Source organism: Saccopteryx bilineata, chromosome 1 (genome assembly GCF_036850765.1).
Source record: "Saccopteryx bilineata isolate mSacBil1 chromosome 1, mSacBil1_pri_phased_curated, whole genome shotgun sequence".
Classification (NCBI taxonomy): domain Eukaryota; kingdom Metazoa; phylum Chordata; class Mammalia; order Chiroptera; family Emballonuridae; genus Saccopteryx; species Saccopteryx bilineata.
In genome coordinates, this window is record NC_089490.1 from 88,697,384 (window position 1) to 88,716,008 (window position 18,625).

The 18,625-nt window shown below is 43.7% G+C and overlaps 1 protein-coding gene and 1 pseudogene across 4 annotated transcripts in view; one reads left to right on the top strand and one right to left on the bottom strand.

The window, feature by feature from the left end:
* Window positions 1-16,835, top strand: part of DMC1 (DNA meiotic recombinase 1) — a 37,913-nt gene extending 21,078 nt beyond the window's left edge. For 3 of the 4 annotated variants that reach the window (XM_066258112.1, XM_066258101.1, XM_066258138.1), the window contains 2 exons: window positions 11,570-11,686; window positions 16,172-16,835. In XM_066258112.1, the coding sequence (XP_066114209.1) occupies window positions 11,570-11,686; window positions 16,172-16,241 (187 nt within the window). In that variant the 3' untranslated portion in view covers window positions 16,242-16,835. Of the gene's footprint in view, window positions 1-908; window positions 1,069-11,569; window positions 11,687-16,171 lie in introns of those variants that run through there. The other variant, XM_066258120.1, reaches the window with a different exon arrangement.
* LOC136324763 (protein FAM50A pseudogene) lies at window positions 16,836-18,156 on the bottom strand (annotated as a pseudogene).
* Between the last annotated feature and the right edge of the window lie 469 nt (window positions 18,157-18,625).

Sequence of the window (18,625 nt, forward strand, 5' to 3'; positions counted from 1 at the left end):
GTCACAAAAATAAATAAATACATATATACATAAATGATGTCCTTTTTTTTTTTTCCTGAAGTTGGAAACGGGGAGGCAGTCAGACAAACTCCCGCATGCTCGCGACCGGGATCCACCCGGCACACCCACCAGGGGGCGATGCTCTGCCTATCTGGGGTGTTACTCTGTTGCAACCAAAGCCATTCTAGCGCCTGAGGCAGAGGCCACAGAGCCATCCTCAGCGTCCGGGCTAACTTTGCTCCAATGGAGCCTTGGCTGTGGGAGGGGAAGAGAGAGACAGAGAGGAAGGAGAGGGGGAGGGGTGGAGAAGCAGATGGGTGCTTCTCCTGTGTGCCCTGGCCGGGAATCGAACCTGGGACTCCTGCACTCCAGGCCGACACTCTACTGCTGAGCCAACCAGCCAGGGCCAAATGATGTCCTTTTAACTCAAAAGTCTACAGTCTTGGTAGGGTATGCATTGTCATTAGTCTTTGAGTGGTTAAGGCAATCTTTTCTGTTTTATAGGGTATCTTTATACATAGGACCTGAAATACTTCACAAACAGAATAATTTTAAACTAAAGAGAAATGGAAGATGTTTAAGGCTTGCCTTAAAAAGGGAAAATGACTTGGCCCTTGCCGGTTAGCGCAGTCAGTTAGAGCATTGTCCCAGAACGCTAAGGTTACAGGTTTCATTTGATCCCTGGTCAGGACGTATACAGAAGCAACTGATGTTTGCACAACTAAGTGGAACAACAAATGAATGCTTCTCTCTTTCTCTCTTCCTCCCTGTCTGTCAGTCTAAATTAAAGCAATAAAAACAAAACAAAAGATTTTATTTTTAACAAAGAGAGGAAAATGACTCATTGGCTCAGTGGGATGCATTCAAGTAAAAACAGTCCAAGTTAAAGAGCAATGTTCTTTCTTCAGGTGTGGGGAAGAAATATTGAAGAGGCAACACTGTCTATCTGGAGTCAGAAGACAAACGAAATCAGTATACATGAGGTCACAGAAAGGGGTTCTTTTTCTTGTACTTGTAGAAAGTTTCAAAAAGAGTAAAACCATTTTGAATTGACTCCAGTAAGACAGTGACAGGAGAAATGGAGAGGTGACAGAAAGGAAATAACTGAATGAGTCAGAAAGGGGAGATCTATAATGAAGTGAGCTAAGAGCCAGAGAAGGTAACAAAGGCTAGTATTTTTGCTGGGTGGATCTGCTTTGAAACATCATCTCCTCCACCTAGCTGAGCTGTAAGGAAACAAGGCTCACCATATAATTAGTGTATTCTAAAGTATTTTAAATTACAACAATACAAATTAAATGCATGTCTTCATATAAAGCACATAAATTACCACACTAAATGGATAAAGAAAAGACAGTTTAAACTAAAGGATTTCAAATGCAGTTTGAAAAGAAAGAAAATACCCTTGTTTCTCAGTGTTGAGGAACTCCAAGCTACAGCAAGCCTGGGGCCTGTCAGAAAAATATCACTATAATTGGTATGAGTCCCCAAGTATGCTGACAATAATTGAAGCTTATACCCCATGCATTATACTTGATGGCACATTGTATTAAAAAGGAACAAAATTATAGAGGTGAGGAGCTGCTGTAGGATACAGCAGAGCCATAGCTCCTAGACAAGGCTTGCAGATATAGATTTTAGAACTAGAATGATCCAGTTGATGAAGGTCTGGAGATAAAAAGTCAAAGGATCCACATCAGGGTGAATAATAAGATGAGCAACAAATAAGACCTTGATGTAACCTACTTCATTTGTCTTATTAAAACAAAAAGTCATCTTGGAACAATTGCAGTCTTGTAAATATGAAGTCAGTTTATTCTCTAATGATGTCCCCTACTGAACCAACATCATTAGCCTAAACTAAGAGGCGAATGTGGTTAGAGAAAAACATTAAATGAGGGTTACAAGTATGGTGACTCTGTCCAAGTTATTTGAACTTATATTCTTTCCTGTTAAAATTAAGAGAACTTGTATTTATTAATTGCTTATCATGTGCCAGGTGCTTTCATGTATTATCTTATGTAATTCACTCAGCATCCTTGGGCCTCCCTATTCTTTCTCTAAAACCAATTTCAGTATGTTATCCCTGCTCCCCAAAACTCTTGAATTCCATCTGGAAGATGTTGAAAAAGTATAGATTTTTCTGCATACTTTGGGAGAAAACAAGAGAGTTATTTAACAAAACTTATTAAACATACTCTTTTCTTGAAATCATCTCCTCTTTCCCCAAATTCTTCTCTTTGGCAATTTTTTCTTTTCTTTTCCTTCCTTCCTTGCTTCGTTCCTTCCTTTAAATGAGAGGAAGGGAGATAGTGAGACAGACTCCCACATGTACCCTGACCAGGATCCACCTGGCAATCCCATCTGAGGCCGATGCTTAGACCAACCAAGCTTTCCTCAGTGCCTGTGGCCCACACTTGGTCGAGTTGAGCCACTGGCTGCAGGAGGGTAAGAGAGAGAGGGAGGGAGATGGAGGGGAAGAGAAGCAGATAGTCACTTCTCATTTGTGCCCTGACCAGGAATTGAACCTGGGCCTTCCATACACTGGGCTGATACTCTATCCTCTGAGCAAACTGGCCAGGGCCAGCTGTATTGTTTTCTTCTAGTCTCTACCTAATCTCAAAGCACTCTCCTCATTCTTGGGCATGTTTACTCAGTCTTTTTCTCCTCAATGGACCCCTTCTCAAAAATCCCATCTGTAAGCTTACCCCTTAGCAAGTCAGAATTACTAGGAGTACTCATTGTCTCTCAAACTTGTCCCCTCAACATCCCCACTCCAACAAGTATTTCAGGTAGATACTATTATTATTTTTAATTAATAAAGGAGGAAACAGAGGCTCAGATTTAGTACTTAATCAATCACACAATTTAAAAAACAGAGACAGGCCCTGGCCTAATTAATAGCTTGGTTGGTTGGAGTGTTGTCCTGATTCTCTGGGGTTGTGGGTTCAGTCCCTGGTCATGGCACATACAAGTACAGATTGATGTTTCTGTCTATCTGTCTCTCCCTTCTTCTCTCTCTAAAATCAATCAATACATTTTTAAAATTTTTCTGTCAGAGAGAGGGACAGAGAGACAGGAAGGGAGAGAGATGAGAAGCATCAGTTTTTCGTTACGGCACCTTAGTTGTTCAATGATTGCTTTTTCATATGTGTCTTGACCTGGGGGCTCCAGCAGAGCAAGTCACCTCTTGCTCAAGTCAGCGACCTTGGGCTCAAGCCAGCGACCTTTGGGCTCAAGCCAGCAACCATGGGGTTATATCTATGATCCCACGCTCAAGCCAGTAACCCTGCACTCAAGCCGATGAGCCCCAGCTTAAACCATTGACCTTGGAGTTTCGAACCTGGGTCCTCCACATCCCAGTCTAACACTCTATCCACTGCACCACAACCTGGTCGGGCTAAAATCAATTAATAGTTTTTTAAAAAATTTAACACAACAGAGCCAGGATTTTATTCGTGGTGTCTTTGACTTCAAAGTTATGCTCTTTTAGCCTCCTGGTGCTACCCTCCCATCCCACTCCCAGAAAGAAATACCTGCCCTACCTTCACCATAACCCTATATGACTCATGACCCAATCATCCTAATTTGAAGTTGGGAGGTCAGGCTATTCTGGGTTTCACCTTCAGTTATATCAGTGGTCCCCAACCTTTTTTGGGCCACGGACCAGTTTAATGTCAGAAAATATTTTCACGGACCAGCCTTTAGAGTGGGACGGATAAATGTATCACGTGACCAAGACAAGCGTCAAGAGTGAGTCTTAGATGAATGTAACAGAGGGAATCTGGTCATTTTTAAAAAATAAAACATCATGCCCTGGTCGGTTGGCTTAGCAGTAGAGCGTCAGCCTAGCGTGCAGAGGACCCAGGTTCGATTCCCGGCCAGGGCACACAGGAGAAGCGCCCATTTGCTTCTCCACCCCTCTGCCGCGCCTTCCTCTCTGTCTCTCTCTTCCCCTCCCACAGCCAAGGCTCCATTGGAGCAAAGATGGCCTGGGTGCTGGGGATGGCTCTGTGGCCTCTGCCTCAGGCGCTAGAGTGGCTCTGGTCACAACATGGCGACGCCCAGGATGGGCAGAGCATCACCCCCTGGTGGGAAGAGCGTAGCCCCATGGTGGGCGTGCCGGGTGGATCCCGGTCAGGCGCATGCGGGAGTCTGTCTGACTGTCTCTCCCTGTTTCCAGCTTCAGAAAAATGCAAAAAAATAAAAAAATAAAAAATAAAAAAATAAAAATAAAACATCATTCAGACTTAAATATAAATAAAACGGAAATAATTTAAGTTATTTATTCTTTCTCTTCAGACCAATACCAAATGGCCCATGGACCGGTACCAGTCCATGGCCCAGGGGTTGGGGACCACTGAGTTATATGATAGCTGCATTCTGTTCAACCAGAGGGGAATAAATAAAACAATCTTTCTTGACCTCTCTTTATTTTTAATATCCACCTCATCTCTTCCTCTTTTTCACCACACTCTCCATCCCCTGAGAAAAGGAGCAAGGAAGAGGAAAAGAAAATAAAAAAGAAGGGGAAATAAAGAATACACTAAAGGAAGGATGTGGGTGTTTTTCTGAAGCTGTTTTTTTTTTTTTTTTTTTTTTTTTTTTCCATTTTTCTGAAGCTGGAAACAGGGAGAGACAGTCAGACAGACTCCCGCATGCGCCCGACCGGGATCCACCCAGCACGCCCACCAGGGGCGACGCTCTGCCCACCAGGGGGCGATGCTCTGCCCATCCTGGGCGTCGCCATATTGCGACCAGAGCCACTCTAGCGCCTGAGGCAGAGGCCACAGAGCCATCCCCAGCGCCCGGGCCATCTTTGCTCCAATGGAGCCTTGGCTGCGGGAGGGGAAGAGAGAGACAGAGAGGAAAGCGCGGCGGAGGGGTGGAGAAGAAAATGGGCGCTTCTCCTGTGTGCCCTGGCCGGGAATCGAACCCGGGTCCTCTGCACGCTAGGCCGACGCTCTACCGCTGAGCCAACCGGCCAGGGCCCTGAAGCTGTTTTTACTTGGTCAGAAATAGAAGTAAATTAAATCCCTCTAAGCCTGACCAGGTGGTGGCACAGTGGATAGAGCGTCAGACTGGGATGAGGAAGACCCAGGTTCGACACCCCGAGGTCGTCAGCTTGAGCACGGGCTCATCTGGTTTGAGCAAAAGCTCACCAGCTTGGACCCAAGGTCGCTGGCTCGAGCAAGGGGTTACTCGGTCTGCTGAAGGCCCGCAGTCAAGGCACATATGAGAAAGCAATCAATGAACAACTAAGGTGTCACAACGAAAAACTGATGATTGATGCTTTTCATCTCTCTCCGTTCCTGTCTCTATCTATCCCTCTCTCTGACTCTCTCTCTCTCTGTCCCTGTAAAAAAAAAAAAAAATTTTAAGATTCTCTTGGTTTATATGTTTTATCTAGATCATTTAGTTAAAGAATAATAATTACCATATATTATCTCTTTATGTGCCAAGATTACTGTAACTATAGAGCTAATTGGCACAATTCCTGGCATGTAGTAGGCTCCCAATGGGTTATACTAAATATATTGTGACTCCTCACAATAGCATTAAGAGGTAAAGTCTTTTTGTTCTCATTTTACAGTTAAGGAAACAGATTCATAAAGGTAAGTAGCCCAAGGTAAAATAGATAATGTGTTGTGTTTGAGTCAGGATTACTATTTAGGCATAGTTATTATCTCTCATTGAAAAGGAAACACATTTAGAATGGTTAAACATTTTTCCTGAGGTCACATGTCTGGGCCAAAATTTGAACCCAGGTGTAACTCCAAACTTCTATACCACACAGTACATCAAGGGCTGTATATGCCTGGGGAAAGGATGGCATGCCATCGTTTGAGAGGCTTTGCAGGGATATATCCATTACCCTGTTGAGTTGACCAGAGTTCAGGGCCCTCAGCCTTGCAGGCAGAGATTTGATTTGGCTAGCCTACTAAGAACAAATTCATCCCTCAGGGTCAGACTCACATCAATCAAGCTCATGAGACTGAATGATCAGAGAACCAGTTTACTGATATTGAAAAATGTAACTACATTTGAGGTCCTTCCCTTCTCTTTCCCTTCCCTTCCCCTTCCATCTTTCCTTCCTTCCTTCCTTCCTTCCTTCCTTCCTTCCTTCCTTCCTTCCTTCCTTCCGAGAAGCTCCAGCTTCTTGCTCTTCAAATTATCTGTACTAGGGTTGAGATCAAGGATTACTTCAATTAGGGAGAAATTCTATCTCCTTTTACATTTGTCTTTCTGTCAGAACACCCTTCAAATTTTCCTTAAATTATAGCTTCTTTTTAAGGGGAGACAGAGAGACAGACTCCCGCATGCACCCTGCCGGGATCCACCCCGCAAGGCCCCTACAGGGAGATGCTCTATCCATCCTGGGCTATTGCTTGGCAACCCAACCAAGCTATTTTTAGCACCTTAAGTGGAGGCTTCACAGAGCCATCCTCAGCACCCAAGACCAACTTGCTCAAACCAATCAAGCCATGGCTGCAGGAAGAGAAGAGAAAGAGCGAGAAGGGGAGGGGTAGAGAAGCATATGGTCACCTCTCCTGACAAGGAATTGAACCTGGGACATCCACACACTGGGCCCTGGGCCAATGTTCTACCACTGAGCCAACCAGCCAGAGTCTACATTTATGACCAGTACATTTTCTCCCTATAGGCAGGCCTCTATAGGAATCCAAATTTTAACTCAAAATTATTTACTAAATATGGAATCCAAGCGAAAGGAAATAATTAGGAGTTAGAAGAATAAGGACTCCCACATAGTAAGGACTCAATAAATCTTGGTGTTATTATTATTAATAATACCTATCTACATAAGAGGGACAAGAAACCACAAATCTCCTAAAATGTATATGCAAACTTTTGTGTATGTACAAATGTATATTTTTCTGAGAGTTTGGATCTTTCATTAAATTATCAGCATGTTAGTGACCTATAAAAAAGGTTAAGAGCCATATATGCAATCCCAGATTCTACACCTGAATCCTGAATACCTTGGTAGAGCAAGTAAAATTTTTTTTTTTTTTTCATTTTTCTGAAGCTGGAAACAGGGAGAGACAGTCAGACAGACTCCCGCATGCGCCCGACCGGGATCCACCCGGCACGCCCACCATGGGGCGACGCTCTGCCCACCAGGGGGCGATGCTCTGCCCATCCTGGGTGTCGCCATGTTGCGACCAGAGCCACTCTAGCGCCTGAGGCAGAGGCCACAGAGCCATCCCCAGCGCCCGGGCCATCTTTGCTCCAATGGAGCCTTGGCTGCGGGAGGGGAAGAGAGAGACAGAGAGGAAGGCGCGGCGGAGGGGTGGCGAAGCAAATGGGCGCTTCTCCTGTGTGCTCTGGCCGGGAATCGAACCCGGGTCCTCCGCACGCTAGGCAAGTAAAATTTGAATTGACTTGACATTCTCCTAGAGCAGTGGCAGTCAACCTGGTCCCTACCGCCCACTAGTGGGCGTTACAGCTTTCATGGTGGGCGGTAGCGGAGCAACCAAAGTATAATAAAAAGATAGATTTAACTATAGTAAGTTGTTTTATAAAGATTTATTCTGTCAAACTTAGCGAAAATCTAACATAAAGTATTTGGTAAGTAATTATTATTATATGCTTTAATTTTCTGTAACTATGCATAATAAATTTTATAAAGTAAAGTTACTTCCCTACTTTGTAAATCACCATTACTGTGGAACCAGTGGGTGGTTAGAAAATTTTACTACTAACAGAGATACAAAAGTGGGCGGTAGGTATAAAAAGGTTGATTACCCCTGTCCTAGAGCTAAAGCTGTTATACTATGTTGCAGTCTATTTGATTAAGTATAACCTCATAGTTTATGACTAATTTTAAATGCTTTTCTCCCTCCCCATGTCTTTCCTATGTATTTTCTTAGTACTTTGGCAAATCTTATAATTTATTTTACTATTCAAAATTATTTCCCTTTGGAGATGACATTTTTTTTGGGGGGGGGGAGAAGGGAGAGAGATGAGAATCATCAGCTCCTACTTGTGGCACTTTAGTTGTTCATTGATTGTTTGTCATACATGCCTTGATGGGATGGGGGGGGCTCCAGCTGAGCTGGTGACCCCTTGCTCAACCCAGTGACTTTGGGCTCAAGCCAATGGCCATGGGATCATGTCAATGATTCCACATTCAAATTGGTGACCCCATGCTGAAGCCCAGTGAGCCCACACTCGAGCCAGCTACCTTGGGGTTTTGAACCTGGGACCTCAGTGTCCCAGGTCAACACTCTATCCACTATGCCTTCACTGGTCAATCTGGAGATGACATTCTTAACGTTCAGGCTCTTTGACTACAATAATTAAGAACAAGCAGTAATACCTATTCTCTCTGTGCATAGGGTACCTCATTGGAAACAGCAAATAATAATTTGCTAAGAAAATACCATGGCTATATATATAGAAGCTCCAGCTTCTTGCTCTTCAAATTATCTGTAATAGGGTTGAGATCAAGGATTACTTCAATTAGAGAGAAATTCTATCTCCTTTTACATTTGTCTTTCTGTCAGAACACCCTTCAAAATTTCCTTAAATTATAGTTTCTTCAAATATATGTCACAAATCTGTCTCCAAAAGGATCTAGACCAGGGAGACCCAAACTATCTTCTCTTCTGTATTCATTCAACAATATTTATTGAGTGCCTTCTATATTACACGCACTCTTCTAAGCACTAGAATTAAAAAGATGAACAAGGATTTAGACCATTGGGGGGAGTAAGACCCACGAATTAAAAATCACGATGTAGGGCCTGACCTGTGGTGGCGCAGTGGGATAAAGCGTCGACCTGGAACACTGAGGTTGCCAGTTCGAAACCCTGGGCTTGCCTGGTCAAGGCACATATGGGAGTTGATGCTTCCTGCTCCTCCCCCTTCTCTCTCTCTCCCCTCTCTCTAAAAATCAATTAAAAAATCAATAAAAAAAATAAAAAATAAAAAATAAAAATCACGATGTAGGCCCTGGCTGGTTGGCTCTGTGGTAGAGCCTCGGCGTGTAGATGTACCAGGTCCAATTCCCAGTCAGGGCACACAGGAAAAACACCCTATTCTAAATCTGCTTCTCCACCCCTCCCACTCTTGCTTCTCTCTGTCTCTGTCTCACCCTTCTTCTTCTCTCCTATAGCCAAGGCTCAATTAGAGCGAGTTGGCTCCTGCACCGAGGATGGCTCCATGGCCTCCGCCTCAGGCACTAAAAAATGGCTACAGTTGCAACGGAGCAACAGGGCAGAGCATTGCCCCTAGTGGGCTTGCCAGGTTGATCCTGGTCAGGGGCATGGGTAGTCCGTCTCTGCCTCCCCTCCTCTCACTGAATAAAAAAAAATTTTTTTTAAATCACGATGTAGTGTTTTTTGTTTTTTTATATTTTTTTTACAGAGACAGAGAGAGAGTCAGAGAGAGGGATAGACAGGGACAGACAAACAGGAACAGAGAGATGAGAAGCATCAATCATTAGTTTTTCGTTGCGCATTGTGACACCTTAATTGTTCATTGATTGCTTTCTCACAGGTGCCTTGACCGCGGGCCCTCAGCAGACCAAGTAACCCCTTGCTTGAGCCAGCAACCTTGGGTCCAAGCTGGTGAGCTTTTGCTCAAACCAGATGAGCCCATGCTCAAGCTGGCGACCTCAGGGCCTCGATCCTGGGTCCTCGGCATCCCAGTCCGACACTTTATCCACTGTGCCACCACCTGGTCAGGCAATGTAGTGTGCTTTAATAGAGGAATCTATACCATGGTTTGAGAGCACAGAGGAGGCAGGATTTTACTCTGCTTCAGGGTATCAGTCAAGGCTCCCAAGAAAGGATGATACTTGATGAATGAGTGAGAGCTAAATGAACAAACACAGTAGGAGAGGGGACTCTTTTCCAGAGGGAATCCTGTGTGCAAAAGTAAGAAGAATTGCTGAAATAAGAAAAAAGAAAAGAATTTTGAGAGGAAAGGAGGAAGAATGACTACAACTGTAAATAGGTGGCAGATAGAAAGAAGAGGAGTTGAGGGAGCTTCCTCCTAAGAGCCCTCATTTTTTTGTGAAGAAGCAGATGGTGGTGTCAGGGATGAGAGGACAAGAATAGAAAAGGGGACTTAAGGAGACTACTGAAGGTTTGGAAAAGGGGAAGTGAAGCTACCCCTGCTCACATAGAATTACTAGGCAGTATTGAGAGACCATCTAACATAGCTATTAAAACTTCTCTCTGCCCATTTAGCTAACTATCCTTTCTTGTCTCCCTTGATAGAATCTTTTAACTGATCTACCTTCTGTGGAAGCATCAATCTTTGTACAGTTCAATATTCTCCTTGATATTTTTATCATTTCCATATCTCAGATTATTCTTACTGCAAATTCATAACCTGTATAACATTGAATACTTCCAACATACAGTTAATGCATAAGAAGGATGCACTCAATATGTTCATATTTACATTACAATGTCATGAAAGAGGGTTGGACATTCTTTTTCTTTTCTCTTTTTTTTTTAAGTGAGAGGGGGGGAGATAGAGAGACAGACTCCCACATGTGCCCCAACCAGGATCTACCCAGCAACCCTCCCCTATCTGGGGCTGATGCTTGGACGAACTGAGCTATCCTTAGCACCCGAGGCTGATGGTCAAACCAATCAAGCCACGGGCTGCAGGAGGGGAAGAGAGAGAGAAAGGGGAGAGGTAGAGGGAGGGGAAGAGAAGTAGATGGTTGTTTCTCATGTGTGCTCTGACCGGGGATTCAAACTGGTACATTCGCACGCCGGGCCAGCATTCTATCCACTGAGCCAACCTGGCCAGGGCCAGGTGTTTGTTATTCATTAGACAAGAATAGTGCTTGGTACATAGTAGGATTTTAATAAATATTTCTGATAAATGAATGTATAAATAAGTAAATTTTTTTTGTATTTTTCTGAAGTTGGAAACGGGGAGGCAGTCAGACAGACTCCCGCATGTGCCCGACCAGGATCCACCTGGCATGCCCACTGGGGGCGATGCTCTGCCCATCTGGGGCGTCGCTCTGTTGCAACCAGAGCCATTCTAGTGCCTGAGGCAGAGGCCATGGAGCCATCCTTAGCACCTGGGCCAACTTGCTCCAATGGAGCCTTGGCTGTGGGAAGGGAAGAGAGAGACAGAGAGGAAGGAGAGGGGGAGGGGTGGAGAAGCAGATGGGCGCTTCTCCTGTGTACCCAGGCCAGGAATCAAACCCAGGACTTCTGCACGCCAGGCCGATGCTCTACCACTGAGCAAACTGGCCAGGGCTAAATAAGTAAATTTAATATATTTTGCAGAGAAGAAAAACCGCTTAACCCCAATAGTTATCCTAAGACCGAGTAATGTTTACTTATGGTTTTTTTTTTCTATTTAAAAAAATGGACTAGTTATCACAGGAATCTTGGAATCCTGAACTGGATGGTTCCACACCCTACCCCACTCCAAAGTTAATGAACAAACCTGATGGTTCAGAATACACACCTACTCCATCCCCTGCCATCCACCACAGAAAAGTTTCCTTGAATTGCAGATATTACTCAACATAGTCCATATACTGTAATCTGAAAAGGTGTTTTTAATTAAGTTTTCAGGCAGACCCCAAAAAACCCATTGGGGGACACATTCTAGCTCATGCTTCAACAACAAGAATAAGTTTGCGAAAGGGAAGAGGAGAACTGAGAATTGCCAAGATTTATGACAGGTAAATATTTTTTAAATCAGATTCTTATAGCATATGATATTAACCCTTTGAGTAGTACTAATGTTCATGTACATCAGTGGTCCCTACCACCCACTAGCGGGTGTTCCAGCTTTCATGGTGGGCAGTAGCGGAGCAACCAAAGTATAAATAAAAAGATAGATTTAACTATAGTAAGTTGTTTTACAAAGATTTATTCTGCCAAACAGTGAAAATCCAACATAAAGTACTTGGTAAGTAATTATTATTATATGCTTTAACTTGCTGTAACTCTGCTTTATAAATTTTATAAAGTAAAGTTACTTCCCTACTTTATAAATCACCATTCCTGTGGAACTGGTGGGTGGTAGAAAATTTTACTACTAACAGAGATACAAAAGTGAGTGATAGGTATAAAAAGGTTGACTACCAATGATGTATATCCTCGTGCCTCCTGACCATCCAGTGTATGATCGGTTTATTTTAGAAATGTGTAAGGCAACATTAATAAAAGGTAAATGTATGTTCTTCTTGTTTCCATAAATTGGTTATCAAACAAACATGATTTTAAATTAATAAAACTGGAACTGGAACTAATTTCATGTTTTGAAAAAAGCTCACTCCCAGGGATCAGCGAGCATGAAAAAAACTCACTACTCAAGGGGTTAAATAAAACAGCATCTCCTGAGAGGCTGTAATCATACCACTGGAAGATACTATATGTTTGAATTTCCTTCTAAAAAATTATTCAATTCATTGGGAAGTCCCTACTATGTATTAGGTTCTAGGGATTTAGGAATTCTCTTGCCAAGCAGACTTGATCCTTGACCTCCCAAAGCTCACAATGAAGCTAGATAATGAAATAATTAGTAAAGTTCAGAAAATGTACAGGGTATGATAGGATATATGTTCTCCTTTTTTTCTGCCAATTTTCTTTTTAAGTTTCAGTTTAAGTATCACTTCCCCTGACCTAGGCTCTCTCCTTTATTATATCTTATATTCTTTCACAATACTTATTTAATTAAGAATTATAAACAATATTATTTTTGTGACAGAGACAGAGAGAAGGACAGACAGACAGGAAAGGGAGAGAGATGAGAAGCATCAATTCTTTGTTGCGGCACCTTAGCTGTTCATTGATTGCTTTCTCATATGTGCCTTGACCAGGGGGTTACAGCAGATCCAGTGACCCCTTGCTCAAGCCAGTGACCTTGAGCTCAAGCGAGTGAGCCTTGCTCAAACCAGATGAGCCCGCGCTCAAGTTGGCAAACTAGGGTTTCAAACCTGGGTCCTCTGCATCCCAGTCCAACACTCTATCCACTGTGCCACTGCCTGATCAGGCTAAACAATAATTTTTTTTTTGTATTTTTCTGAAGTTGGAAATGGGGAGGCAGTCAGACAGACTCCTGCATGCGCCCGACCGGGATCCACCGGCATGCCCACCAGGGGGCGATGCTCTGCCCATCTGGGGCGTTGCTCTGTTGCAACCAGAGCCATTCTAGCGCCTGAGGCAGAGGCCACAGAGCCATCCTCAGCCTCCGGGCCAACTTTGCTCCAATGGAGCCTTGGCTGTGGGAGGGGAAGAGAGAGACAGAGAGGAGAGGGGGAGGGGTGGAGAAGCACCTAATTCCATTCAGGGCTTCCAACTCAACTCCAGTTTTTGTCTAGCAAGCCCTACCTTACCTACAGACAATTTGCTATCCTCACAGGAGACCCCTCTACTATCTCCTAAGGGAACTAACCTTATCCATAGTAAGCTCAAACTTGACTGCCTACTCTTCGCCTTCCCAACAAAACAAAACAACCAAACAAGCAAAATTTAAAACAACAACAAAAAATACACACCCAACTTTGAAAGACAATATGCCTAATGATTAAGAACATGAGCTTTGGGATAAAAAGCTTTTGGAGTCATTAACTTAGTATGTAATCCTGGCATTTTCACTTATTAGCAATGTGACCTTGGGCAAAGTACTCTCTGAACCTCAATCTTCTCATCCATAAAATGTGGAGGATAATATATACCCAGCAGGATTATCATAAAGTTTAAATGAAATGAGAGATACTGACACACAAAAATAATAAATACTTAATAAAGGAAGCTATTAATATTATTATATAGTCACTGTAACCTGGCTATAATAGCACAGAGTAACAATAGGCTCTCATGATCAGTGATTTTTATATTTCTATTTCTAGCCTAACCATTTACTCAAGTTTTAGATATTTATTTCCAACTGCTTGCAGAACTCTTCTACATAAATGTCCCAGGAGTACATCAAACACATTTCTAACAGAAGTGTGTGTGTGTGTGTGTGTGTGTGTGTGTGACAGACAGAGAGAGAGACAGACAGGAATGGACAGAGATGAGAAGCATCAATTCTTTTTTGCAGCTCCTTAGTTGTTCTTTGATTGCTTTTTCATATTTGCCTTGACTGGGGGGCTACAGCAGAGCAAGTTACCCCCTGCTCAAGCCAGCGACCTTGGTCTTTAAGCCAGCGACATTAGGGCTCAGGCCAGTAATCATGGTGTCATGCCTGATGATCCCGTACTCAAGCTGGTGAGCCCGTGTTCCAGCCGCAACCTCAGGGTTTTGAACCTGGGTCCTCTGCATCCCAGTCCGATGTTTTATCCACTGCATCACAGCCTGGTCAGGTTAAACACGACTTCTTACTCCCCTCCTATGCTAATAGAAAACAAGCTTCCTATTCCTATTTTTTTGTTCATGCTATTACCTCTACCTGGATTACTCCCATTTCTTTCTCAGTGGCCCTTCAAACATTAACTATGAAGCCTTTCATAATCAACCTACTTGGCATAATGTCATCTCCTTTCTTTAGAGTTCTATAACATATAAACTGTATTTATGAAACAGCTTACTTTGCATATTTGTCATATGTACTAGCTCACCTGTTAGACTTCTTGAGTGTAAGGACTCTCATTTTTGGAAAATCTAGAGGGATTAGTACATGCTAAAGTATGATTTTCAAAAAGTTAAAAACATGACTTTCTTGCTAAAGATTTTATTCAACTCTGTAATTAATGAGGAAACCACTAATTCAAAGAATAATTTGAGATTTATGTAGTCAGTCAAAGGAATGCTGAAATAAATTTGCTAGTAAATGCAAAATTCTATGTAGGTTGATATCCTACCAAGCAATAAATTGTGACATTTGAAGTTGTCTTTTCTACTGAAGGGAAATCAGTTGCTTCTCTACACCATGAAATTCACTTTCATTGCTATAGACTGGAATAAACTGCATTGCTATTAGTTTTCTACAAATTAATTCTGCCCTACAAAGTTGCAGAACAAATTAAAAGGTAAATTTTTAAAGAGTATATAATCATGACTCATATACACATATAAAATGTCAGTTTATTCAACCCATTAAGGCAGTAACCAATAAGATTTTATAACCAGATCATTAAAAAAATCAAACTAGGCCCTGGCTGGTTGGCTCAGCGGTAGAGCGTCGGCCTAGCGTGCGGAGGACCCAGGTTCGATTCCCGGCCAGGGCACATAGGAGAAGCGCCCATTTTCTTCTCCACCCCTCCGCCGTGCTTTCCTCTCTGTCTCTCTCTTCCCCTCCCGCAGCCAAGGCTCCATTGGAGCAAAGATGGCCCGGGCACGCTGGGGATGGCTCTGTGGCCTCTGCCTCAGGCGCTAGAGTGGCTCTGGTCGCAGCATGGCGACGCCCAGGATGGGCAGAGCATCGCCCCCTGGTGGGCAGGGCGTCGCCCCTGGTGGGCGTGCCGGGTGGATCCCGGTCGGGCGCATGCGGGAGTCTGTCTGACTGTCTCTCCCTGTTTCCAGCTTCAGAAAAATGCAAAAAAAAGAAAAAAAAAGAAAAAAAAAATCAAACTACCAGACATATGTAGTTAGATAAGGAATGCCAAAATGAATTATAAATTGGTCAAAAACAGGTCACAGTATATCCATAGGACACTAATCAATTACATGCCTCCTTACACAATTTACATTTCTATGGACAAGAATAATTTGTATTATTTATAGTTTTCTATACCTTACAGAGTTGTAAAATAGCTCAAAGACAATGAAAAGCACAGCATAGAATTGGATAACTTGGAAAGATGTGCTAGCCAACCTATTTTTCACAGCAAGTGCTCAGTAATCTTTTAGTTCGTTTCAGTCTTTCACAGTTTTCCCCTACATTGGCCTAGTCAGTAACAGGTGTACACCCCTTTAGAATCAGATAAGCCCAGAAAGTTCTGCTACACAATGCCTGATAGCACACTGAAAGTAATCTCTTTTGACTATTTCCAAGTTTGGGGTAATTTTTCTTGGCCTTCAGGACCTTACTTATATATAAAGTTCAATAGAAGTTTGTGAGGGTAGGTAATACTTGTAGGTAAATTCTGTAGTCCATATTTAGCTGTACTGATATCTCTGGAGATTCACACTGATAGGCGAAGGATGCCTGTGACATGAATATAATATTTATAGAAATAGTGCTTTTTATAAACTTTTATTCCCTTGCATTCTGTTAGCCCTGAGATGCCTGAAAATGAAGCCACCTTCGCAATAACTGCTGGAGGAATTGGGGATGCCAAGGAGTAGGTGGTGAATTGATGCAAATTGCTTCTTAGTGCTTATTAGGAAATGAAGAAAGAAAGGCAGTCTCACATTTCAGATCTTGAAGTAAGAGTTTGTTTTCTTCATGTTATTAAAGGAAAGTTGGGAAGAGATTTAAATCTTATATTTATCTTAAAAGTCCCTGATTTATAACTTTACATTGTATGTCAATTCAGGAATATATATGCATATGAATAAAAAAGCCTACTGAAAATTAGTTGTGAGGGGAAGAAATGAAAACTAGTTGGGGAAGTGGTAACTAATTATCTCACTTTAACTTTTTTTTTTTTTAATAGTATGATTCCATTTATGTAAAACTTCCAGAATAGGCAAGTCCACACAGACAGAAAGTAGGCTAGGGAGTACCAGGGGATGGGATAGAGACTGCTAATGAGTAGAAGGTCTCCTTTTAAGGTGTTGGAAATATTCTGGAACTAGATAGAGGGGACAGATGCACAACATTGTCATATACCAAATACCCAAATTGTACACTTGCAAATGACCAAAGTGGTGAACTTTATGTTATGTCAATTTTAGATAAAAAATGTTGTGTTTTTCTTAATAAAACAGTGCTCTGACTCTACGTGTGCATTTCTTTATTGTAAAAGAAAAAAGCAGCAAATGACAGCATCAGGGGCAAAAGATGATCAGTCATGTCAGAGGGGGAAAGCTCCACTTCTAGAGTCCTGGAAATCCAGGCAGTGGGAAGGCTGCAGGGAACTGGAGGAGCGAGCTTGCTCCACCTCTCCATTCACCTTATTGTATATTTGTCCCACTTCTTCTCGGGGTCATAGGGTTCCCAGCGGCTGGCAGGGAAAATGTGCTTGTTTTTCTCGTACCAGCTCCTTAGCACTACCTTGCCCGCATGTGACTCATCCTTCTCCACAGTGGCATCACTGAGCAGCCGCACGTCATCATGAACATCAAAATTAAAGAGTGGCCCGCTCTTCCCTCGTGCCTTGGTGACGATGAAATCGTAGAAGCTGTGATGGTGGGGTATGATTAGGTCCTCCTTGATGTACATGAGCTGCTCCACCCCTGCCGACCGGAGCTCACTGAAGTCTTTGCGCAGGACCTCAAGTGCTTTCTGCAGGAACTGCTGCATGGTGTTGCCTTTTTTCATCTTGACTGTTCGCCGATGCCCGGAGCCATCCCAGTAACTGAAGGTGATTTCAATCTCCTCGCTCTTGATCTTCTCCTGCTTGGCTTCCCACTCTTGCCGAAGTTCCTCCCGGAGCCGATTCTCCTCCTCCTCGCGGTCACGGTCTGGCAAAAAACTTGTGTCCACATCTGGATTCTTCCCCAATTTCCTCTTCTTAGTGGTGATCTCTTCCCTTTCCAGCTCCTCCTGAAACATAGCTCCCTCCTCCCTCTCCTCGCCCGTCTCCTCCCTCTCCTCGCCTGTCTCCTCCTTCTCCTCGCCCGTCTCCTCCTCCTCCTCACCCACCTCCTCCTCTTCATCCAAGGTGAAAGACAGGCAAGAGATCTTCCGTTTGGCCTCCTTCTTGCGCTCCCTTTCTCGCAGCTTCTCCAGCTTCAGCTGCAGCTCCTTCGACTGCTCCTTCTTGGCCAGCTGCTTCTCCCGTTCCTTTACCAGTGCTTCCTGCTTGGCCTTCATGTCGTTCAGGGTCACAAGTCCCACGGTACTGGACTTGAGTTCCGCCTCCACAGCATCGTAGTGTGCAGAGAACTTCTTGTCAATGTTCGATTTCATGATGTTCTCCTCAGCGATCCGCTGCTTCATCTGCTCCATTTGCTCGCGCTGCTTCTCCCGCTTCTTCATCAGGTGCATGGCGCGGCCCGCCTCACTCGCGGCGCCCTTGTACTGAGCCATGGTGGCAGACGAAGTAGTGGCGGCAGCAGGGACAACAGTGACAACAGCCCGGTAACGGCTGCGGTAACCCCCTCTTACGCGCAGTCAGCCGACGCCGGCGTCGTGACGTCGACTACCAGGAGATGCGCAGGCGCGGCGAGGCTCCGCGGTGTCCCGTCCCCCGTCCCCTGTCGCCGTCTCCACCCTGCGCGCGCTTTAGTTTTTTATAGCGAGCCACTAAGGCAAGGGAAATCCAAAAGCTTAGAAATGCTCCCCTATCCTCCAAATTTCCCTTCAAAGACTTACAAAGGATACCTTCCCAAAGGAAGGAAACATTTAAGGAAGGAAAGTTTACAGAATACACAAACTTTTTTTAAACTTACATTATCAAACTGTACATTCACCTTTATAGCTACAGAAATGAAAGAGTAAATGTCCCAGTAGAGCTCAAGCTCTATGTCCATCAGGCGTCCCTGATTCCACTTCCCGGTGCAGTGGGACACTGCTGCTTATCAGCAGCGCTGGCAGCCTCTTCAAGACTACTCTTGAGGCCCTG